At 36.9% G+C, this 24,386-nt stretch overlaps 2 protein-coding genes, 1 long non-coding RNA gene and 7 pseudogenes across 5 annotated transcripts in view; all 10 read right to left on the reverse strand.

Annotated features, from left to right (window-relative positions):
• LOC149876555 (uncharacterized) overlaps positions 1-24,386 on the reverse strand; it is a 345,360-nt gene that overhangs the window by 19,067 nt on the left and 301,907 nt on the right. The window lies entirely within an intron of this gene.
• Positions 2,683-2,845, reverse strand: LOC149876561 (U2 spliceosomal RNA; annotated as a pseudogene).
• LOC149876562 (uncharacterized) lies at positions 2,946-4,954 on the reverse strand. 2 transcript variants are annotated; one of them, XR_016448654.1, is made up of 5 exons: positions 4,837-4,954; positions 4,665-4,747; positions 4,325-4,483; positions 3,592-3,656; positions 2,946-3,324 (listed from the first exon to the last, which is right to left on the reverse strand). It is a non-coding gene; the product is annotated as an uncharacterized LOC149876562 (long non-coding RNA). The 2 variants fall into 2 exon arrangements; XR_016448653.1 differs by having other exon boundaries at positions 2,947-3,324; positions 4,665-4,894.
• LOC149876563 (late histone H2B.L4 pseudogene) lies at positions 7,048-7,452 on the reverse strand (annotated as a pseudogene).
• On the reverse strand, positions 8,956-9,093 carry LOC149876564 (U1 spliceosomal RNA; annotated as a pseudogene).
• Positions 10,940-11,150, reverse strand: LOC149876565 (U2 spliceosomal RNA; annotated as a pseudogene).
• LOC149876566 (uncharacterized) lies at positions 15,359-18,655 on the reverse strand. Its single transcript, XM_090075266.1, has 4 exons — positions 18,398-18,655; positions 18,058-18,216; positions 17,325-17,389; positions 15,359-17,057 (listed from the first exon to the last, which is right to left on the reverse strand). The coding sequence occupies exon 4, from the start codon at positions 16,478-16,480 to the stop codon at positions 15,359-15,361; it is 1,122 nt and encodes a 373-aa protein (XP_089931392.1). The 5' UTR covers positions 16,481-17,057; positions 17,325-17,389; positions 18,058-18,216; positions 18,398-18,655.
• On the reverse strand, positions 16,416-16,577 carry LOC149876567 (U2 spliceosomal RNA; annotated as a pseudogene).
• Positions 20,781-21,185, reverse strand: LOC149876568 (late histone H2B.L4 pseudogene; annotated as a pseudogene).
• On the reverse strand, positions 22,689-22,826 carry LOC149876569 (U1 spliceosomal RNA; annotated as a pseudogene).

The following is a 24,386-nucleotide window of genomic DNA, read 5'->3' on the forward strand; positions in this document are numbered from 1 at the left end:
TTCCTCGTTGCTTAGTTCCACGTTTAAAAAGCCGTTTTCATCGTTGGTTAGCGATGTTGTTATGTTTTCTATAAAGTATTTCGCTTCGTCCGCATCTGTGTTTTGTTTTTTATAAAGGTCTTTATAGAACTTTCGAACAGATTTTTGTATATTTTTTGTGTCTTTGTAGAGACGTTCGCCGCTTCTTACTTCTTTTATGGTTTTCTTTTTTTGGTTGTTTTTTTCGAATTGAAAAAGCGCTTTCGAGGGATTTTCGCCCTCTTCCACTATAGTTTGTTTTGTTCTTACAAAGACTCCCGATCTGTTAGAAAGCTCTACAAGTTGCTTTTCTAGGCTTTTAATTTTTTCTTTGTTTTTGTTTTCGCTTGCGTTTTCGTTAGCAATTTGTTGTAAAATTTCTTCGCTTTTAGCTTTCCTTAACCTGCTTAGTTCTTTTGCGCGCTCTATCGCTGTCTCTTTAATTTGATATTTAAAAAGGTCCCACCATTGGTTGTTGTTTTGGTAGGAAGATTTGTTTTTTTTCAAACGCACAAAATCCGCTTCTATTGCGATTTTAAAAGTTTGGTCCGCTAGGATATCGGTGTTTAGATGCCAATATCCTGGGCCTCTCTTGTTCGCCTTTTCAAATCTAATTTGGCATATAACGGCTTTGTGGTCGCTTAGAGGCGTTTCATAAAAATCGCACGCGCTCTCCGCCTTTGCTGCTGCAGGAACGTATACTCTATCTATTCTGCTTCGAAAAGCTTTGTCTGGACTTTCGTACGTGAAATCCATCTTCAGGGGGTTTAGCTCCCTGTAGATATCGATGACATCGTACTTTTCCTTAAAATTTTTTAGGTTGTTTTGGCCTAGCGTGTTGTTTTTGTTAAACAGATCACCACCTTGGCGGTCGAGGGGGGGATTTTCTACTATGTTAAAATCTCCCGAAAGAACAAGCGAATCGCACACACGCGCATGATTTTCTAGAGATTTAAAAAAATTTTCTTTTTCTTGAGGAACGTTTGGACCGTATATATTGATTATTCTAATTATTGAGTTATTTAAACAAAAGTTGGCTGCAATAATTCTCCCGTTTTTGTCTTTTGTGATTTCGTTTATCTTTAGGTCTTTTTTTGTTAAAATCGCGACTCCGCGCTCCTTGTGATTTGAGTTGTTCCACAAGGAATTTCCTCGAGTTAAATTTTGCCATTCTTTTGCCCATTTATTTACGTTTTCTTCGCAATAATGCGTTTCTTGTAAAAGGTAAAAATCGCAATTTTTGCTTACACAGTAGTTCATTAGTTTGCGTCTTTTGGCCGCGTTATTTAGACCATTGACGTTCAGCGTGAGAATTTTTACATCCATTCAAACCGCAACAAATTAAAACTTTTCTTGTGGTTTTTTGATTTTGAGAACTTTTTAGCTTATGTTCAAAATTAAAAATACCGCATTACTTTATAAGAAGCTTAAAATGTGTTTAAGAACAAAAGTGTGAAAAAATTAAAAATGGCGCATGGTTTTTCTGGCATTTTTTAATGATTTCCTTCAAAGTTCGCTTATTCCGCAGGAGATTTTAATTTTTTTATAAAGATTATACTTAAAAAAAACCAAAATAAAAAAACAAACACAGAAAGTCTACTCACCCAGCCTTGTCAGCCGAGCCAGTGCTTTCGGTGATGAGCTTCTTTCGAAGTTCATCCCTGTCCCTTCTCATCTGCCTCCTTTTTTTTTTGTTCACAGTTTTAAAGAGGACTTTGCTCGTTTCGCTTTCCTCCGTCATTGTTTCGTCTGCAGTGCTTTCTTCTCTGCCTTCAGGTTCCATTTCCTCGACTTTCTCTTCAACCGGCTTCTTCTCCCTGACTTCTTTGATCGTTTCTGCAACGACTTCCTTCAGTTCTTCTTCAATGACCTTTTCAGCCAGTTCTTTCGCAGTCTCCTTGATTTCGTATACCTGAGTTTCCTCAGGGGTTTGGAGAGGAACCGTTGGTTCGGCGGTTCTCGCTACCTGCCTTGGTGCTCTAGCAGGTTGGCCGTTGTGGATCGCTCGCACACGGCAGCCACAGATCGTGACGAAGTGGGGTACGGGTGTTTTGATGTCCTCCATGATGGCCACCAAAATTCCGGAGTAGTACGGCGTTCCCTTCGTCGGAGTCTTCTTCATTACGGGTCTCGTGTAGAGGTGTTTTCCATACCCCATCTCTTCAAGGACCTTTCCAACAGCAAAGTTTTTCGCCTCCAAAGGAAGCCCAAGGATCGAGACCGTCGTTCTTCTGCTGGGAAGTCGCGACGGCGTGGAGTTGAAGAATCGGCAGTGCTGACCACCGATCGTGAGCCCCCTTTCGAGGATGCTGTTTTTCGCTCGTTCCGTCTTCATGACCAGTTCGAGCATGGAGTTTCCTCGGATGAGCTGGGCGCCTTCCAGTTCTTCATCGAGGTTCTGCTTTTCCAACGCGAGGAGTATGTCGATTATCGCGATTCGACTCTGCAGGTTGCACAGCAGCGTATTCTTGAGAAGAGGTCGAAATCCTCCCGTTGGTGCGTTGGCTGAGGTGGCTCTTGCGTAGCTCAGCGGAGTTGCGGTCTTCCCCGGATCACCTTGAAGTGTTTCCGTGGTCTTCGTCTTCGTCTTCTCCACTTCTTCTTCCGTCGTATCGTCGTCGCTGTACTCCATCGTAATCTCGTGTTCTTCTGTACCGTCTGCAACGTTCTTCATCTTCTGTAGAAGTGTAGCGGATATCCCATCCAAGGTGGCGCTCGACTCTTCGGTGTCGCTCATACGCTAAAAAAACAACAAAATCGCTGCCTCGGTGGCAAAAATCAAGAACAGATACTACACTTGATCTTAGCCATTAGGCCGAGAAGCGATACTTTTTGCAACGAGTTTGTCCCGGCTCCCTCCCTCTCAACGAAAAAACTTGTGGACATTTGAATGATCAAGTCGATGGGTAACTTTAAGTTTCAACGATGAAAACATGGCTTTCTCGTACTGCATCAATTTCACTCTAAAACATTTGGGCTTTTTTTCAAAAATAACCCAGCTTCTTTCAAAAATAACCCAATTAACCAAAACATAAAAAACGTTTAAAGGCTTTTAAATTTAACGCTGGGCAGCAGATGTGATCAAAGGCCAAGTTGAACAACTGAAAATCAACTCTGTATATGAGCGTCCGACAGATTTCTCTGTCAAAAAGCATTTTGAGAACCTCTGTATTTAAATGTTCTTTTCAACTGTTGTAATGACAGTACTTTAATTCATCACCAGGGTCGCCAAGAAACAGCAGAGTTTAGGAGGACTTGCTTGTCATTAGCCTCGACCCTTTCCCAAGTAGTAATTCCTCACAAAGTCTAAAAAAACAAGCTTGAAAGTTTAAAAATTGGGATGGTGCAAATTAAGTTAAGAATTTAAACTGAGTAGCAAGAAAATATTTTTCAGATACTTTAGTCATTGCAAGAAATGAACACTTTAAATGTTTACTGACAAAAAGGTAAAACAATTTTAAAAAGTGACCTAAAACATCCACTGACAAAATATCAAATGACAAATGGAAAATGAAAAAATTTATGACACTAAATCGACACAGCATTAGGTTAGCAAAAGTAAAGCATACATACCTTGCACACTGTATCTGCATTTTTCCAATCACAAACTCGCAGAGTGTGGTAAAAGTTAATGAGACCTGGAACAATAAGCAAAGTATTTTTTTTAAATATTACATTTTTTAACATATTACCTAACCTAAATTAAGCCTGCAAATGTATTTGCGTACAAATTAGAAGCTCAGGATTGATGGAGAATAAACTTAAAAATATAATTCCCAAGTCAGTTAAAAAAAATGTTTACTTGTTGGCTAAAGGTCGACTTTTTCAAACTACCACTTTTAAAAAATGGTTGTGGTAAACTATCGAAGAAACATGACTTACCTTTTTCTTGAAACTTTAACTGCTTCAATATTATATGCTCTGCTAACCTAACTTAACCCTTAACCTTGCCCCAGGACAACACTCAAAATTCTCTTTCAATAATTTATTTTCAATAATCAGACTTGCTACCTGAGGCTGAGTTAACTTTAGTAGTAACTCTATAAAATGTTATATGAGAAAGCCAAACAAAAGGTTCGCTTCAAAATGTAATGAGTATGTAATTTTTTAAAAATTTTATCGCATATCTTTAATCGAATTAAAGGGATCATTCCAAAGAAGCTATAGATTGTCCAGTGAAAAGCATACCTAATTAAGCATTACTTTATTGGGGTTGTGTCAGTATAACTGTAAATGAAACAAAGCTATGAACAAACTAAAGAAATAGGTAAAAGTCTTAGAAAGATGCTATTTCTGTTTCACTCACCAATAAAATCAAGAAGAATTTCCCACTTCTTATTCATTGAGTGTGATGCTCTAAAGAGTATTGCAACTTGCATTCTGGATAATCCAGGAACTCAGAACAAACTCTGTAACTGCACTCATGAAAGTCTTTTGTAACTACTCCTTCATAAAGTTGATGCTTCTAAAAATGGAAATTTATTTTTGAAAGGATTTTTTCATCAGAAACTATTCTTAAGTATTTGAAGACTTGAAAAAGTAAAGTGGGCACAACAATAGGGGTTAAACTGCTTCAAATTTTAAAACACAAACACCAAAATAAGGTGAAAAGATTGAAAATAAAATAGCACAGTACTTTCTGTTACCTTAAAGCATTCTTGATAAATCGTTAAAAAAACTGTGTGAACTCCTCTAAACTTGTCACTTGTCTTGGTTTTGGCATCAGCTACTGTATGAGAAGATAAAACAGGATTTAATTTGTTTAGTTTCCCTTTTTTTTTTTTCTTTTTTTTTTTTTTCGAAACAAGCTAAAAGCACCTTTTCTGCTCTTGACGCTACGCCAACACCAAAAATTTCAGTAGGACTGCGCGTAGCCACTGCACCGTTGTTAAACTCAATGATATGCACTTTACCGCAAAATTAACGCACCACTTATAAATTCCGACTTATTTTGAAAAATATTACGTATTTCCCGGATTTATCAAATACAAAGTCGATAATAATGTTTATTGTGACGTCATTTGTAGGCTTTATTCCGTTTTAGTTTCCAAATTGTAGCAGCTTTTCATAAGCAGCACGTTTTGCTGTAACCAAACCTCACTTTTAAAAGAAAAGTATGTATAAAGTTAGTATGAACAGATGTGTTGCTCAATGATAACTGTCATTTGAGCAACACGTCTGTTCTGACTTCTCAACGATACATAAGCAGACATTTTAAAACCTTTTTTGGTACCTCTTGCATCGTTCATGGGAGATGGATTCTTTCTTATGTAGGATAATGCTAGACCACATACGGCGCATGTTGTTACTGAATACTTACAAAATGCTACTATTCAAGTTTTGGAGTGGCCGGCTTGCAGTCCAGATATGAACCCAATAGAGCATCTTTGGGGCATAATGGCACGCTGTGTTAGAAGTCAACATCCACCACCTAGACCAGTTGCAACAAAGTCTTATCCGCGTATGTGAAGATATCCTTCAAGAAACGATTACACCTCTAATTGAAAGAAATCCACGGTGCTGTCTGGCTGCAACAACATCAAGATGTGGCAACGCTAGATATTGATAAGTCAAAAATGTTACATTTTAAGCTGTATTAGTGTGCATAACAACAATAATCATCTTAGTTTATTTTGTTACTTACCTTAATTTTATTACTTACCATATTTCTAGTTTTAGTTTGTTTTTCTTTCTTTTCTTTTCTTTTCTCACCATCCTCAAAGTCGCTTTTATTATTACCATCGAAATAACTGTGTTCATGTGTTCTATTCTTAACACGTTTGTCAAAATATATGACCACAATTAAAATAAATCGAAATGTATGTGGTGCGTTAATTTTGCGGTTAAGTGTATATTAACTAGATATTTAACTCGCGCTTTGTGAAGCATATTTTTTTGCCAAGCAAGTTTTTTTTTGCCAGCCAGAATCATAAAAACATCGATTAAAACAAACGAATTATTTTCAGTTTAAATAAAGAGGCTACCGGCTTTAAAAACTTAAAAAACTTGCTTCACTTTTTCTTACGGAATTTATTTGAAGTTTTACATCTAGTTAGTATAAATATCATTGGTTTAGCTAAGAGCATAGTAACGGTTTCTGCTTACTCGCGCAGCCTAGTAACATGGGTGCACCGCGGACGCTCAGTTGCGAATTCTTTCTTTTTTTTTTTTTTTATTATTCCCCTTCCCGAAACCCCGAAATGAACGAAACGCGATTGGCAAGTATTTGATGCATACCTTAATACACAGTAACTAAATTGTAGTATGTGTTTTTTCCGTGCCGAAACTCTGGTCGGAAGACAGTGCATCTTTTTAGATATTTTAGAGCTTGTGGGTTATCATTAGTACCCAAGCCTTTTTATTAGTCATTAAAAAAAAATTTACAAACAAAACTGTATTCTTCTTCTTTTTTTTTTCCGATTGTGATCAGATTATGATTTGTACTGACGATATTACATTGTGTCTACTTCCTCGGTCTTATTTTCTTACAAACATTAACAACATTTGTAGTTTCGTAACTAGCCCATTGACCCTTTCATGCACCAATTATTTTTCCATAACTAACATAATCCATAAAAAATCATCTACAAAATGACAACGGTACTATTAACTGTTTTAATTAGACTTTTTCTACACCTTGATACATTTTGATAGCTTTACAGAACGTTGCGCGGCATTTAGGACTTTGTCAGGTCGTAACAATTACACTAATTGAGTTTGAAAGTCACAGTAACCTCACCGGTAACTGTTCCGTGCTTTTTAGGTCGATGTATATTCTAGAAAAGGGAAGTTTGAGAGCAATTTTGAAGAAGAAAAAAAAGGTTTTAAGTTGTTCATAGCCTAGGACGGATGCAGCAGTTTAAGTGTTTTATTTTAGCAGCTAGTTTAGCTATTCTGCACTTCGCATTGTTTGCAAAATTAAATATAGCGATTGCAACAGATATTTTCATTTGAACCTATTTCGTTAATGCGTCTAATGTTTTTAAAAGATGTGTGGCTATAAAAATAGCCGTTTGAGCGGATTTTGATCTACTTACTGCTGGTGTACTTGGTAACAGCCTTGGTGCCTTCGCTCACTGCGTGTTTAGCAAGTTCACCGGGAAGTAAAAGGCGCACGGCGGTTTGAATTTCACGCGAAGAGATCGTAGATTTCTTATTTTGAAGGGCGAGCCGCGAAGCTTCAGAAGCAATTCTTTCGAAAATGTCGTTCACGAAAGAATTCATGATGCTCATTGCTTTAGAAGAAACACCGACATCAGGGTGAACTTGCTTCAGGACGTTGTAAATGTAAATGGCATAAGACTCTCGTCTCTTTCTCTTGCGCTTCTTGTCACCAGTTCCAGCAATTTTACCACCTTTCTTACCGGCGCGCTTCTCGCCTTTTTTCGCCACCTTTGGCGCTTGTTTTCCTCCGGTTTTTGGTGCGTCTGACATTTCGACGGGCCTAACAGTAAAAATTCTTTTCGTTTGTTTTCATTGCATTGCAACTGGATTTAATTTAAGATAAAGTTGTAGCCTCCAACTTGAAAACTCTTGCGTCATATGCACTTCTATTGGTTCTTAAAAGATTAAGTTGTTTGAGCATCGTTTATTTCTTTTTTACTATTGGTTAAAAAAAGGTTGACTTTGAGACCACTCTATTTTGATAACAATAGCAAACTTTTTGCTGTTTAAAATAAAAAAAAAGGCGCACGAGATCTCTGGTCCGTCTGTCTGTCTGTCTCTGCTTGTGTTAGAAAATAAAATGTCAGGACGTGGAAAAGGAGGAAAAGCTAAGGCCAAGGCAAAAACTCGAAGCTAGTTTTGATGCTGAACAACAAGGGCAACGGTTAAAGGGACTATAGCCACCAGTTAGTTAAAGGGACTATAGCCCTCTTTATGATCAATTACATACCCAGGACCAATAGAAGTCATTAAAAATGAAAAACGAAAGTTAATGAAATATTTTAAAAGTCAAAACTATTTAAATCTTTTAAAAAGTGATTTTTAAAATGTCGTTTGTAGATACACGGGGATACCCGGGAATCTTCCCCGTCCTCTCGGCGGCCATGAAAGAAACCCTCGCAAGTCTAAAGTTGCACGATGTCGATGTTCCCTAGTTTTGTCGAAATGACGAAAAGACTGCAAAACTAGCTTTGAAGAGCAAAAATTTATAAGATTCGTCAATCGTCGTTACGTATCTCTGGCAACGTTGCGTATTGACGTGTCAACTTGCCAAAATGTTTCGGTCGTTGTCGTTTCTTTCTAAGATCAACACGTAGAAATCAGAGCTGTTTTCATGAAAATAATGAACGGTAGTAAAAGAATGCATTTCACCGCACCAGAATCCAATATGCGGTATGCATAAATGGTTGACAATTGTTGTTACTGTTGCTGCTGCTGTTGTTGTTACTATCGTTACTGTTAGATCGTTATTGCTAATGCTTGTTTTTTTGTGGTCGTTGCTATTGTCAGTATTACTTTTATCGTTAGTTTATCGATGCTATCGTTAATTTTTGTTATTGTCGTTATTGTTATCTTCATCGTTGTCATTATTTTCGTTGTCACTATTGATATCGATTTTCTTATTGCTACTGTTTGTTATTTTAACTATTATTATCGTCATTGTTTTTTATTACAACGACTCGTTTTCACTGTTGTGACTGTCACATTTTGTTCCGCGGTCGAGTGATTTCCGGGATTGTAACCGGTCGATCACGCTTGCTGGTTGTCACGTTGAAACGATTCTCGTCGCTCCTATGCTTATTTGGTTGCCTCTTTGCGATTCTTAGATTTTTATTGATTTTATACACACAAAAAAAACAAAAAAAAAAAACAACAACTTTTGAAATAAATAAAATTTATTTGCACTTATAGCAGACCTTGTATGCGCCTCTCAAAATATGCAGTAGACTCTTAGGGGTGAGAGGAGAGGTTTTTTTTTTAAGTCGTTAGAGGAGGGGGCAAGCGCGAACGCAGGCCCCCACTACCAGAAATTGTACGGTCGAGTTACCGACGTTAGCGGTAATTGCAGGGGTCAGCCCAGGCGAAGGGCAATGCAAGAGCCTCACCCTGGAAGAAGCCCCATGTTGATCAGATATTATGATTTTTATTTCGGGTCCTTCAGCTAGTTGCCTTGCGGACCCTAGTCATGATATACACGAGTTTCCGTTAACAAGATTAAAAAAATGAAAAATAAATAATCTCGTGGCTACCATGACGCGAACAAAAAGTGGCCTCAAAAAATAAAATAAAAAATTAAAAAGGCCAGAAAAAGAAATCAAAAGAAAAAGTATGCAAAAAAAAAAGAAATGAAAAAGTTTAAAAGTTTCAAAAGGAGAGCAGAGTTGATTACTTCAAAAAAGCGTCTCAAAATTACTTATTTTTTAGAATTCGAATTTCATTGAGAATTTATTGCCTTATATGGAGTGTTGTTCGCGTGTTTTAATTTCATCCTTTGATTACATAGAAAATAGTGTAATTACAATATAGCGTTTAAGAAAATAAAAATTGAAATAAATTTAACTAAAATTAAATGTTTAGTGTTTTTATTTTTCTTTTATTAGGAAGTGTTACTTCTCTTGATGTTTTTTTCCGCTGGAGTCGGAGGCGGTCCGCTCCTTTTATTTGTAGTTTTTTCGTAGCTTTCGTTTTTCTCTTTTTTGTGCATTTCGCTTTGATGTTTTTCTTTTTGTTTTTCTTTTTCTTCTTTTCTTTTTCTCTCTTTCATTTTGTTTATAGCATCTTTTAGTTTTATTTTATATAATCTATAATTAGCATTCGATAGTTTATTTGTTTCATCAATAATTTGTTCCCTATTCTCAGATGTCAATGTTCTATGAACCAACTCATCAATGATTTCCTCTATGGTAGGCACAATTTTAGTGATATTTGTTTCGGTGTTAATAGGTGCGCTCAATGTAATATTTTCAGGTTCTAATGTACTGTCGATTAGGGTTTCGGATTTAGTGGATTCATTGATGTTATCATTTTCCTCAGATGAGTCGGGTTCTTCTATCACTGATTCTATATTATTACTCGTATGTTGGTCACTTTTCTTCAAGGCGACTGATTCTATATTTTTACTCATCTGAGGTTCGATTTTCTTCGATTCGATACATCTGACATTTGGGGGATGCGAGTTTTGGCACACTCCGCACAGGAAAAATTTCCCAGCGAAGTGCATCGCGATTCGCACGCCCCCAATTTCTATGAAGTGCGGTAGGTCTTTTAACGGTACTTTGAGTTTAACTCGAAAAAGTCTCCTGCCATCTCTAAGGCTTTTGTCGAAGTCGTAGGTTGTGTGTGTAATGGTGTATATTTCATCTACGAAAGGGTCTAGTGCTTCGAGTAGCTCTTCATCGTTGATTAGTGGATCGCACTTAAACGTAATCAAAAATCCTATTTCGGTTCTTCTTTTTTTCGATACGGTCCTGTTATGGTTACTAATTTTCAGATCTGAATTTATAAAAGCATCAGCGTCGATCGTTTGATAGAACTCTATGATCCAGTGGCCTTTGCTTCTATGGGTGAGGCTCGAAACCTTTCCTCTGCCAATTATACGGTGGATCTCATCATTAATTTCCTTCGCACGAGATTCAATATATTTGCGGTTTTGAGATTCAGAAGGCTCCATAAATATGTTGATGTCGACTACTTTTTCAATTCGCGAGGCTTGATGTTTCTTTGTAGCTTCGGCGTATGAAGACATTCTCGAGATGATTTTTCTTGATGGTCGCTAATTAGTAATTCACTGCTGTGATCTTTAGCCTGAGGAGAAGAAAAAAAGACCAATGTTGATCAGGTTTACTTCCCCGTCAGGTAAGTATGCTTTTCCCGTTGTGTGGGCAGCCTCGGACGTGCCCCAATCTTCTCAATTGTGGGTTTTCGATTGCACACCGCATCGTCCCGTTTGTTTGCTTTTTTTTTTTTTTCCTTCTCTATAGTATTGGCCGCGCTCAGCAGTAGTGCAACGCCGAGGCAACCCGCGGTCAGGGCGAGGTAAACCTACGATCCCTTGACCAAATGCCAAAAATCAGATTAATATATGAGCCGGACTATGCCGGCGTACCAGATATTAAACTTATAAGAACAGATACTTTTTTTTTTTTTTTTTTTTTTCATTACGTCATTATTTATTTACAAATAAGAATTTACATTGTTAATTCCAGTTTATAATATATAAGCGTGGCTATTACCCCACGCCCTTATAAAAAATACATACATCCTCAGAATCCACTGGGATCCCTTGGACATATCCGTGGACTATTTCATATGTACAGGATTTTTTATTTATTTATTTATTTATTTTTTTTTTTTTTTTTTTTTTTTTTTTTAGTTGATATGTTTTATATATATAACAGCTCGCCTATTTATAAGATGAAGAGTTTAAAAGATTTTGGCGTAGTTTATAATATATAAGCGTGGGTATTACACCACGCCCTTAAAATATATACATACATCCTCCAGATCCACCGGGATCTTTTGGACATATTCGTGTGGATGTCGTAGTTTAAAATATAAAAGCGTGGTTATTACACCACGCCCTTAAAATAAAAACATACATCCTCCGGTCCCACGGGGATCCATTGGACATATCCGTGGGGAGGTGGTTCTTTAAAATGTAAACATTAGGCTTTGGTTATTTGCATTAATTAAAGCGTTGTTTATAGAGAATATTTTGTGGAATTTTTCCACCTCGTTTTCTCTTGCGTATTTATTATATTTCATTTTACAGAGATATTTTAGTTCTCTTTTTATGTTTTCTATGACCTTTGTGGAACTCTCGTTTTTGTTTTCTTTTTCTCTTATGTTTCTCGATCGCCACAGCTCAGTTATTATTATGTTTGTAATTGTTGTTACAAGCTTGGCTGTGGGGTTGTTTATCGAGAGGTTTTCGATGTTAATATAGAAAATCGCGTGGACAATGTTGAATTTTATTTGCGGCAGGAGCGTCTCATAAAGTTTTTTAAAAGCCGTCCAGACCCCTCTCGCTTTTTTACAAAACAAGAAAGGGTGCAGGGTATTTTCGGAGAGGTTGCAGGTTTTGCACAACGTGCAACCTCGTCCGCGGTTCTTTTTCCAATTCTTTATTTTTTCTAGGGTCGGGAGACTGTCATGGAGCAGTCTCCACGACGTGTTTTGGCTAGGTCCTTGCGCGTGGGAGTTGAAGCTGCGTTGCCACATTCGCTTCCACGGCAGAACTTTCTGGAAGGTCGCGTTCCATTTTCTCTCCGTGTTTTCAATGTCGCTGTTCTTTTGCGCGTTCGTTAAATGCTGATAAATATTTTTTGTCGTTTTAGGTTTGAGTTCAAAAATGGGGAGGTTGTTTTTCAGGCTTTCTATCACGTCTTTATAATAAAAGGGCGGACTGTTTAGAGTTTTGGGAAAATCGTTTTTTGTAAATAAGCGCCATTGCGGGTGTTTTTTATTCGCTAAACCGGATAGAGACATAGCCAAAAGGTACTTTTGGAAAAAGACACTCTCGTGTGGTGGCTCTATTTCTTGTATTTGCAGGAGGTGTTTTGTCCTGAGTGCTAAGCACTGTTGAGCCACATCGAGAATACCCAGCCCTCCTTTCGACGCGGGCAGGTTTAAGATTTTTCGTCTCACTGGCTCCGCGTAGTCGCTTTGCCAGAGGTATACAGATATTTGTTTTTTTATTTCTTTTTCCGTTGTGTTGTTTGGGGGGAAGAGGTTGGCTATAAACCATACCTTTGACAAGGCGAGCGTGTTTACGTATATTGCTTTGCACCGAAGCGAGACGTTTCGATATTTGAAAGATTTTAGTTTATTTTTAAGTTTTTCGACGGCTTTTTGCCAATTCGCGGCAGCAGTCACTTCTAGGTCCGTGTAGAAGTTTGTACCTAGTATTTTTATCCCGCTTTGATTGCACCAGTTTATGATTTGGTTATTTTGTTTTAGAGTGTTTTCATAAGTGGTGTAATCAAAGCCGCCGAGCGCGAGTCCTTTGGTCTTAGATTTGTTGATATTGGAGCCCGTGGCTTGTTCGAAATTATTTAATATCTTAAAAAGTTCTGTAATTGACTCAGGACTCCTGACGAGGATTGTTGTGTCGTCTGCATATTGCATAACCTTGAGTTTCTTTTTTGTGCCAGGCATGGGGATTCCGTCGATATTTTTGTTTTGTTTTATTTCAAGTGACAGGGATTCTACAGCGATGCAGTAAAGCATGAGCGAGATCGGGTCTCCTTGCCTCACACCCCGTTTTATGTTGAAAGGTTTAGCCATATAGCCGTTGTTAATGATTAAGGACTGGTTATTTTTCATAGTTTGTTTGATAGCTGTTACGAAGTTTTTACCTAGATTAAACCTTTCAAGCGTTCGAAAAAGAAACTTTCGGTCTATTTTGTCGAAAGCCTTCTCTTGGTCTACTGTCAAGAGAAGGCCTTCGACATTTTTGTTGTTTGTGTATTCTATTACTTCTCTGACTAAAAAAAGATTAGAGAAGATTTGTCTCCCTGGAACGGAACACGTCTGTGACGGTTCCAGTATTTTGTGGAGGATTTTCGCAAGTCTTAGCGCGAGCGCTTTTGTAAATATTTTGTAATCGGCGCACAACAGAGATATCGGTCGCCAGTTTTGTATCTTTTTGGGGTCTCCTTCTTTTGGAAGGAGACTGATAAGGGCCGTTCGTTGGGACCACGACAGTTGGTTTTTTTTGTCGAAGAGGTTTTCGTTTGCAAGGGTAGTGAGTTCCTCCCCGTAGACATCCCAGTATTCTTGATAGAATTCAACTGGAATACCGTCTATCCCTGGTGTTTTTCCTTTAGTAAGGGAGTTCGCGGCGTTGCGCAATTCCTCGCTGCTAAATTTTATATTTAAAAAAGCGTTTTCATCGTCAGTAAGAGTTTTTGTAATATTATTTAGAAAAAAGTCTTGTTTTTCTTGACAGTGTTTTTGGTTTTTATAAAGGCGTTTATAATAGCTTCTTATTGTTTTAAGAATGTTTGTAGTGTCGTTGAAGACTCTGTCCCCGCTTATTATTTCCTTTACTATTTTTTTGTTTTGGTTGCTTTTTTCCATTTGGAAGAGAGCTTTGGACGGGATTTCACCCTCTTCCACTATCTTCTGTTTTGTTCTTACAAAAACTCCTCCATCGTATTTTAAATCAACGGCTTCTTTTTTAAGTGACTTAATTTTGTCGCTGTTTTTGTTCGGCTTCATTTTTTCATTTTCAATTTCGCGTTCTAGAGTTTCAATTAAATTATGTTTTTCAGCTTTAATTTCCTTAGCGCGCTCGATCGCTCTTTCTTTTATATTGTTTTTCATTAAGTCCCACCATTGGTTTTTAGTTTCGTATAAATGTTTGTTTTTTTTGCTTTCTATAAAGTCTTGAGAGATATTTTGCTTAAATTTAGAATCTTTTAGAATTGTGGTGTTTAAATGCCAGTAACCTTTTCCTTTTGCGTTTTTGTTTGGAATTTTAAGTTTGCAGTAAAACGCGCTGTGGTCGCTTAAGCCGTTTTCAAGCATGCCGCAATCGCACTCCTCCGCAGTGTTTCCAGAGACATAAATCCTATCTATTCTGCTCAGAAAACTTTTATCAGGCTTTACGAAGGTAAATCCCTGTTTTAAGGGATTTAATTTTCGATAAATGTCTGATAATTCATATTTTTCTATAAGGATTTTTAGTTGATTTTGACCTAGGGTGTTGTTTTTATTAAAAAGGTCACCACCTTGTCGGTCTAGGGCAGGGTTTTCAACCATGTTAAAATCTCCGGCCAAAATTAAGATATCGCATTTACGCGTATGTTGCTCTATTGAATTAAAAAAATTTTCTTTTTTCTGCGGGTTGTTAGGTCCATAAATATTAATTATTCGAAGGATTATTTCGTGAAAGTAAAAGTTAGCGGCAAGAATTCTCCCGCATTTATCGTTTGTGACTTTATTTACTTCTATGTCTTTTTTTATCAGCAGCGCGACTCCGCGCTCCTTATGGGTGAAATTGTTCCATAAGGATTTTCCTCGCGTCATGTTGTGCCATTCTGTTGCCCATTTTTTAGTGTTTTCTTCACATCCATGAGTTTCTTGTAAAAGAAAAGCGTCACAATTTTCGCTTGCGCAGAATTTCATTATGTTATGCCTTTTAGTTGCGTCATTTAGTCCGTTTACATTGAACGTGAGAATTTTTGCAGCCATTTAAGAAAACCACAGAAAAAAATGTGTAATTATTTAAAATCTATAGATCATTCCTTAGAGTCAAACTTAGATTATTTGCGTCAGAAAAAAGCGCATGTTTACGTATTTCAGGTTAAAAAGGAGATTTAACATGGGTGAAAAAAAAAAAAATACCATAAAAAATTAAAGAAAAAATAAATAAACAAACACTGAAAATTACTTATCCAACTCCAGGTGGGTCTTCCTTGCTTTTTTCTTTGATTAACTTCTTCGTTTCGTCGTGTTTTTTCTTCGTCAGCGTCGTTTTTCTTTTCTTTTGTTGCTTCACTTTCTCTTCGGTCATTTCGACTTCGCTAGACTCTTGCGTTTTCTCGTCATTCGTGGTGGTTTTGTTCATTGGAGTTTCTTTCTCATCGACAGCACGCACTTCTTCCGTTTCTTTGGTAACAGGTTTTGTTTCTTCCACCGCAATTTTCGTTAGCTCCTCCTCTATCACTTTTTCTGCAATTTCCCTCGCTACCGTTTTGGTCACGACATCAGTCTGCATTGTTGGAGTTGGTGCTCGTTGTTCGACGGCTATGTTGGGTCTGGCTGCACCTTGCCCAGTGTGTACGGCTCTTACTCTATACCCCCTTACGGAGATATAGTTGGGCATTGGTGCCACCAAGTCTTCCATAACGGCCACCAGGATGCCAGAGTAGTATGGGGTATCTTTGGTGGGAGTTCTTTTAATAACTGGTCTTGTATAAACGTGTCTCCCAAAACCCATTTCTTCTAATGTTCTCCCTACTTGATAATTTTTAGCTTCCAAGGGAAGTCCAATTATGGAAACATTAGTTCTTCTACTTGGCGTCCTGTTGGGTGTTGCGTGTTGAAACCTGTGATGCAGGCCTTTGATACTTAACCCTTCCTCAATTAGTTTGTTTCTGGAATTGTCTGTTTTCATAACAATTTCAAGAATAGTGCCACCTCGAATCAGTTGTACTCCTTCAAGGTCTTTATCTAGATCTTTCTCTTCGATGGCATTAAGGACATCTAACATAGTCATGCGCACTTGAACCGCACAAACCAGGGTGTTTTTGAGTGGAGTTTTATACTCCACCTGAGATTTGGAAGCGTGTGCGGCTTGCGCATAGCTTGTCGGTTTGTTCTCTTTCGGTGTATTCTGCTGTTCGCGTTGCTCCACTTCGATATCGTCATCTCCTTCTTCTTCGCTGGATTGCATCAGCGCGTCGTCATATTTGTCCGGATGTTCCGCACAATCCATCATTCTCTCGAGTAGGTTTGCAGCCGTGCTGGCAATAGAGGCGTGACTAGAACTGCTGTCGCTGTCGGACTCCATAGCTATAACAAGAAAAACAAAACAAAACCGCTGCCTCGGAGGCAAAAATCAAGAACAGATACTACACTTGATCTTAGCCATTAGGCCGAGAAGCGATACTTTTTGCAACAAGTTTGTCCCGGCTCCCTCCCTCTCAACGAGAAAAACTTGTGGACATTTGAATGATCAAGTCGATGGGTAACTTTAAGTTTCAACGATGAAAACATGGCTTTCTTGTACTGCATCAATTTCACTCTAAAACATTTGGGCTTTTTTTCAAAAATAACCCAGCTTCTTTCAAAAATAACCCAATTAACCAAAACATAAAAAACGTTTAAAGGCTTTTAAATTTAACGCTGGGCAGCAGATGTGATCAAAGGCCAAGTTGAACAACTGAAAATCAACTCTGTATATGAGCGTCCGACAGATTTCTCTGTCAAAAAGCATTTTGAGAACCTCTGTATTTAAATGTTCTTTTCAACTGTTGTAATGACAGTACTTTAATTCATCACCAGGGTCGCCAAGAAACAGCAGAGTTTAGGAGGACTTGCTTGTCATTAGCCTCGACCCTTTCCCAAGTAGTAATTCCTCACAAAGTCTAAAAAAACAAGCTTGAAAGTTTAAAAATTGGGATGGTGCAAATTAAGTTAAGAATTTAAACTGAGTAGCAAGAAAATATTTTTCAGATACTTTAGTCATTGCAAGAAATGAACACTTTAAATGTTTACTGACAAAAAGGTAAAACAATTTTAAAAAGTGACCTAAAACATCCACTGACAAAATATCAAATGACAAATGGAAAATGAAAAAATTTATGACACTAAATCGACACAGCATTAGGTTAGCAAAAGTAAAGCATACATACCTTGCACACTGTATCTGCATTTTTCCAATCACAAACTCGCAGAGTGTGGTAAAAGTTAATGAGACCTGGAACAATAAGCAAAGTATTTTTTTTAAATATTACATTTTTTAACATATTACCTAACCTAAATTAAGCCTGCAAATGTATTTGCGTACAACTTAGAAGCTCAGGATTGATGGAGAATAAACTTAAAAATATAATTCCCAAGTCAGTTAAAAAAAATGTTTACTTGTTGGCTAAAGGTCGACTTTTTCAAACTACCACTTTTAAAAAATGGTTGTGGTAAACTATCGAAGAAACATGACTTACCTTTTTCTTGAAACTTTAACTGCTTCAATATTATATGCTCTGCTAACCTAACTTAACCCTTAACCTTGCCCCAGGACAACACTCAAAATTCTCTTTCAATAATTTATTTTCAATAATCAGACTTGCTACCTGAGGCTGAGTTAACTTTAGTAGTAACTCTATAAAATGTTATATGAGAAAGCCAAACAAAAGGTTCGCTTCAAAATGTAATGAGTATGTAATTTTTTAAAAATTTTATCGCATATCTTTAATCGAATTAAAGGGATCATTCCAAAGAAGCTATAGATTGTCCAGTGAAAAGCATACCTAATTAAGCATTACTTTATTGGGGTTGTGTCAGTATAACTGTAAATGAAACAAAGCTATGAACAAACTAAAGAAATAGGTAAAAGTCTTAGAAAGATGCTATTTCTGTTTCACTCACCAATAAAATCAAGAAGAATTTCCCACTTCTTATTCATTGAGTGTGATGCTCTAAAGAGTATTGCAACTTGCATTCTGGATAATCCAGGAACTCAGAACAAACTCTGTAACTGCACTCATGAAAGTCTTTTGTAACTACTCCTTCATAAAGTTGATGCTTCTAAAAATGGAAATTTATTTTTGAAAGGATTTTTTCATCAGAAACTATTCTTAAGTATTTGAAGACTTGAAAAAGTAAAGTGGGCACAACAATAGGGGTTAAACTGCTTCAAATTTTAAAACACAAACACCAAAATAAGGTGAAAAGATTGAAAATAAAATAGCACAGTACTTTCTGTTACCTTAAAGCATTCTTGATAAATCGTTAAAAAAACTGTGTGAACTCCTCTAAACTTGTCACTTGTCTTGGTTTTGGCATCAGCTACTGTATGAGAAGATAAAACAGGATTTAATTTGTTTAGTTTCCCTTTTTTTTTTTTCTTTTTTTTTTTTTTCGAAACAAGCTAAAAGCACCTTTTCTGCTCTTGACGCTACGCCAACACCAAAAATTTCAGTAGGACTGCGCGTAGCCACTGCACCGTTGTTAAACTCAATGATATGCACTTTACCGCAAAATTAACGCACCACTTATAAATTCCGACTTATTTTGAAAAATATTACGTATTTCCCGGATTTATCAAATACAAAGTCGATAATAATGTTTATTGTGACGTCATTTGTAGGCTTTATTCCGTTTTAGTTTCCAAATTGTAGCAGCTTTTCATAAGCAGCACGTTTTGCTGTAACCAAACCTCACTTTTAAAAGAAAAGTATGTATAAAGTTAGTATGAACAGATGTGTTGCTCAATGATAACTGTCATTTGAGCAACACGTCTGTTCTGACTTCTCAACGATACATAAGCAGACATTTTAAAACCTTTTTTGGTACCTCTTGCATCGTTCATGGGAGATGGATTCTTTCTTATGTAGGATAATGCTAGACCACATACGGCGCATGTTGTTACTGAATACTTACAAAATGCTACTATTCAAGTTTTGGAGTGGCCGGCTTGCAGTCCAGATATGAACCCAATAGAGCATCTTTGGGGCATAATGGCACGCTGTGTTAGAAGTCAACATCCACCACCTAGACGAGTTGCAACAAAGTCTTATCCGCGTATGTGAAGATATCCTTCAAGAAACGATTACACCTCTAATTGAAAGAAATCCACGGTGCTGTCTGGCTGCAACAACATCAAGATGTGGCAACGCTAGATATTGATAAGTCAAAAATGTTACATTTTAAGCTGTATTAGTGTGCATAACAACAATAATCATCTTAGTTTATTTTGTTACTTACCTTAATTTTATTACTTACCATATTTCTAGTTTTAGTTTGTTTTTCTTTCTTTTCTTTTCTTTTCTCACCATCCTCAAAGTCGCTTTTATTATTACCATCGAAATAACTGTGTTCATGTGTTCTATTCTTAACACGTTTGTCAAAATATATGACCACAATTAAAATAAATCGAAATGTATGTGGTGCGTTAATTTTGCGGTTAAGTGTATATTAACTAGATATTTAACTCGCGCTTTGTGAAGCATATTTTTTTGCCAAGCAAGTTTTTTTTTGCCAGCCAGAATCATAAAAACATCGATTAAAACAAACGAATTATTTTCAGTTTAAATAAAGAGGCTACCGGCTTTAAAAACTTAAAAAACTTGCTTCACTTTTTCTTACGGAATTTATTTGAAGTTTTACATCTAGTTAGTATAAATATCATTGGTTTAGCTAAGAGCATAGTAACGGTTTCTGCTTACTCGCGCAGCCTAGTAACATGGGTGCACCGCGGACGCTCAGTTGCGAATTCTTTCTTTTTTTTTTTTTTTATTATTCCCCTTCCCGAAACCCCGAAATGAACGAAACGCGATTGGCAAGTATTTGATGCATACCTTAATACACAGTAACTAAATTGTAGTATGTGTTTTTTCCGTGCCGAAACTCTGGTCGGAAGACAGTGCATCTTTTTAGATATTTTAGAGCTTGTGGGTTATCATTAGTACCCAAGCCTTTTTATTAGTCATTAAAAAAAAATTTACAAACAAAACTGTATTCTTCTTCTTTTTTTTTTCCGATTGTGATCAGATTATGATTTGTACTGACGATATTACATTGTGTCTACTTCCTCGGTCTTATTTTCTTACAAACATTAACAACATTTGTAGTTTCGTAACTAGCCCATTGACCCTTTCATGCACCAATTATTTTTCCATAACTAACATAATCCATAAAAAATCATCTACAAAATGACAACGGTACTATTAACTGTTTTAATTAGACTTTTTCTACACCTTGATACATTTTGATAGCTTTACAGAACGTTGCGCGGCATTTAGGACTTTGTCAGGTCGTAACAATTACACTAATTGAGTTTGAAAGTCACAGTAACCTCACCGGTAACTGTTCCGTGCTTTTTAGGTCGATGTATATTCTAGAAAAGGGAAGTTTGAGAGCAATTTTGAAGAAGAAAAAAAAGGTTTTAAGTTGTTCATAGCCTAGGACGGATGCAGCAGTTTAAGTGTTTTATTTTAGCAGCTAGTTTAGCTATTCTGCACTTCGCATTGTTTGCAAAATTAAATATAGCGATTGCAACAGATATTTTCATTTGAACCTATTTCGTTAATGCGTCTAATGTTTTTAAAAGATGTGTGGCTATAAAAATAGCCGTTTGAGCGGATTTTGATCTACTTACTGCTGGTGTACTTGGTAACAGCCTTGGTGCCTTCGCTCACTGCGTGTTTAGCAAGTTCACCGGGAAGTAAAAGGCGCACGGCGGTTTGAATTTCACGCGAAGAGATCGTAGATTTCTTATTTTGAAGGGCGAGCCGCGAAGCTTCAGAAGCAATTCTTTCGAAAATGTCGTTCACGAAAGAATTCATGATGCTCATTGCTTTAGAAGAAACACCGACATCAGGGTGAACTTGCTTCAGGACGTTGTAAATGTAAATGGCATAAGACTCTCGTCTCTTTCTCTTGCGCTTCTTGTCACCAGTTCCAGCAATTTTACCACCTTTCTTACCGGCGCGCTTCTCGCCTTTTTTCGCCACCTTTGGCGCTTGTTTTCCTCCGGTTTTTGGTGCGTCTGACATTTCGACGGGCCTAACAGTAAAAATTCTTTTCGTTTGTTTTCATTGCATTGCAACTGGATTTAATTTAAGATAAAGTTGTAGCCTCCAACTTGAAAACTCTTGCGTCATATGCACTTCTATTGGTTCTTAAAAGATTAAGTTGTTTGAGCATCGTTTATTTCTTTTTTACTATTGGTTAAAAAAAGGTTGACTTTGAGACCACTCTATTTTGATAACAATAGCAAACTTTTTGCTGTTTAAAATAAAAAAAAAGGCGCACGAGATCTCTGGTCCGTCTGTCTGTCTGTCTCTGCTTGTGTTAGAAAATAAAATGTCAGGACGTGGAAAAGGAGGAAAAGCTAAGGCCAAGGCAAAAACTCGAAGCTAGTTTTGATGCTGAACAACAAGGGCAACGGTTAAAGGGACTATAGCCACCAGTTAGTTAAAGGGACTATAGCCCTCTTTATGATCAATTACATACCCAGGACCAATAGAAGTCATTAAAAATGAAAAACGAAAGTTAATGAAATATTTTAAAAGTCAAAACTATTTAAATCTTTTAAAAAGTGATTTTTAAAATGTCGTTTGTAGATACACGGGGATACCCGGGAATCTTCCCCGTCCTCTCGGCGGCCATGAAAGAAACCCTCGCAAGTCTAAAGTTGCACGATGTCGATGTTCCCTAGTTTTGTCGAAATGACGAAAAGACTGCAAAACTAGCTTTGAAGAGCAAAAATTTATAAGATTCGTCAATCGTCGTTACGTATCTCTGGCAACGTTGCGTATTGACGTGTCAACTTGCCAAAATGTTTCGGTCGTTGTCGTTTCTTTCTAAGATCAACACGTAGAAATCAGAGCTGTTTTCATGAAAATAATGAACGGTAGTAAAAGAATGCATTTCACCGCACCAGAATCCAATATGCGGTATGCATAAATGGTTGACAATTGTTGTTACTGTTGCTGCTGCTGTTGTTGTTACTATCGTTACTGTTAGATCGTTATTGCTAATGCTTGTTTTTTTGTGGTCGTTGCTATTGTCAGTATTACTTTTATCGTTAGTTTATCGATGCTATCGTTAATTTTTGTTATTGTCGTTATTGTTATCTTCATCGTTGTCATTATTTTCGTTGTCACTATTGATATCGATTTTCTTATTGCTACTGTTTGTTATTTTAACTATTATTATCGTCATTGTTTTTTATTACAACGACTCGTTTTCACTGTTGTGACTGTCACATTTTGTTCCGCGGTCGAGTGATTTCCGGGATTGTAACCGGTCGATCACGCTTGCTGGTTGTCACGTTGAAACGATTCTCGTCGCTCCTATGCTTATTTGGTTGCCTCTTTGCGATTCTTAGATTTTTATTGATTTTATACACACAAAAAAAACAAAAAAAAAAAACAACAACTTTTGAAATAAATAAAATTTATTTGCACTTATAGCAGACCTTGTATGCGCCTCTCAAAATATGCAGTAGACTCTTAGGGGTGAGAGGAGAGGTTTTTTTTTTAAGTCGTTAGAGGAGGGGGCAAGCGCGAACGCAGGCCCCCACTACCAGAAATTGTACGGTCGAGTTACCGACGTTAGCGGTAATTGCAGGGGTCAGCCCAGGCGAAGGGCAATGCAAGAGCCTCACCCTGGAAGAAGCCCCATGTTGATCAGATATTATGATTTTTATTTCGGGTCCTTCAGCTAGTTGCCTTGCGGACCCTAGTCATGATATACACGAGTTTCCGTTAACAAGATTAAAAAAATGAAAAATAAATAATCTCGTGGCTACCATGACGCGAACAAAAAGTGGCCTCAAAAAATAAAATAAAAAATTAAAAAGGCCAGAAAAAGAAATCAAAAGAAAAAGTATGCAAAAAAAAAAGAAATGAAAAAGTTTAAAAGTTTCAAAAGGAGAGCAGAGTTGATTACTTCAAAAAAGCGTCTCAAAATTACTTATTTTTTAGAATTCGAATTTCATTGAGAATTTATTGCCTTATATGGAGTGTTGTTCGCGTGTTTTAATTTCATCCTTTGATTACATAGAAAATAGTGTAATTACAATATAGCGTTTAAGAAAATAAAAATTGAAATAAATTTAACTAAAATTAAATGTTTAGTGTTTTTATTTTTCTTTTATTAGGAAGTGTTACTTCTCTTGATGTTTTTTTCCGCTGGAGTCGGAGGCGGTCCGCTCCTTTTATTTGTAGTTTTTTCGTAGCTTTCGTTTTTCTCTTTTTTGTGCATTTCGCTTTGATGTTTTTCTTTTTGTTTTTCTTTTTCTTCTTTTCTTTTTCTCTCTTTCATTTTGTTTATAGCATCTTTTAGTTTTATTTTATATAATCTATAATTAGCATTCGATAGTTTATTTGTTTCATCAATAATTTGTTCCCTATTCTCAGATGTCAATGTTCTATGAACCAACTCATCTATGATTTCCTCTATGGTAGGCACAATTTTAGTGATATTTGTTTCGGTGTTAATAGGTGCGCTCAATGTAATATTTTCAGGTTCTAATGTACTGTCGATTAGGGTTTCGGATTTAGTGGATTCATTGATGTTATCATTTTCCTCAGATGAGTCGGGTTCTTCTATCACTGATTCTATATTATTACTCGTATGTTGGTCACTTTTCTTCAAGGCGACTGATTCTATATTTTTACTCATCTGAGGTTCGATTTTCTTCGATTCGATACATCTGACATTTGGGGGATGCGAGTTTTGGCACACTCCGCACAGGAAAAATTTCCCAGCGAAGTGCATCGCGATTCGCACGCCCCCAATTTCTATGAAGTGCGGTAGGTCTTTTAACGGTACTTTGAGTTTAACTCGAAAAAGTCTCCTGCCATCTCTAAGGCTTTTGTCGAAGTCGTAGGTTGTGTGTGTAATGGTGTATATTTCATCTACGAAAGGGTCTAGTGCTTCGAGTAGCTCTTCATCGTTGATTAGTGGATCGCACTTAAACGTAATCAAAAATCCTATTTCGGTTCTTCTTTTTTTCGATACGGTCCTGTTATGGTTACTAATTTTCAGATCTGAATTTATAAAAGCATCAGCGTCGATCGTTTGATAGAACTCTATGATCCAGTGGCCTTTGCTTCTATGGGTGAGGCTCGAAACCTTTCCTCTGCCAATTATACGGTGGATCTCATCATTAATTTCCTTCGCACGAGATTCAATATATTTGCGGTTTTGAGATTCAGAAGGCTCCATAAATATGTTGATGTCGACTA

This window comes from Hydra viridissima, unplaced genomic scaffold, assembly GCF_058129835.1.
Source record: "Hydra viridissima isolate aposymbiotic clone 2 unplaced genomic scaffold, HvirCarnegie_v1 scaffold_19, whole genome shotgun sequence".
Lineage (NCBI taxonomy): Eukaryota > Metazoa > Cnidaria > Hydrozoa > Anthoathecata > Hydridae > Hydra > Hydra viridissima.

Coding starts and splice junctions, on each gene's coding strand:
- LOC149876566 (XM_090075266.1), bottom strand. CDS start 16,480: ATGGAGTCCGACAGCGACAGCAGTTCTAGTCACGCCTCTATTGCCAGC.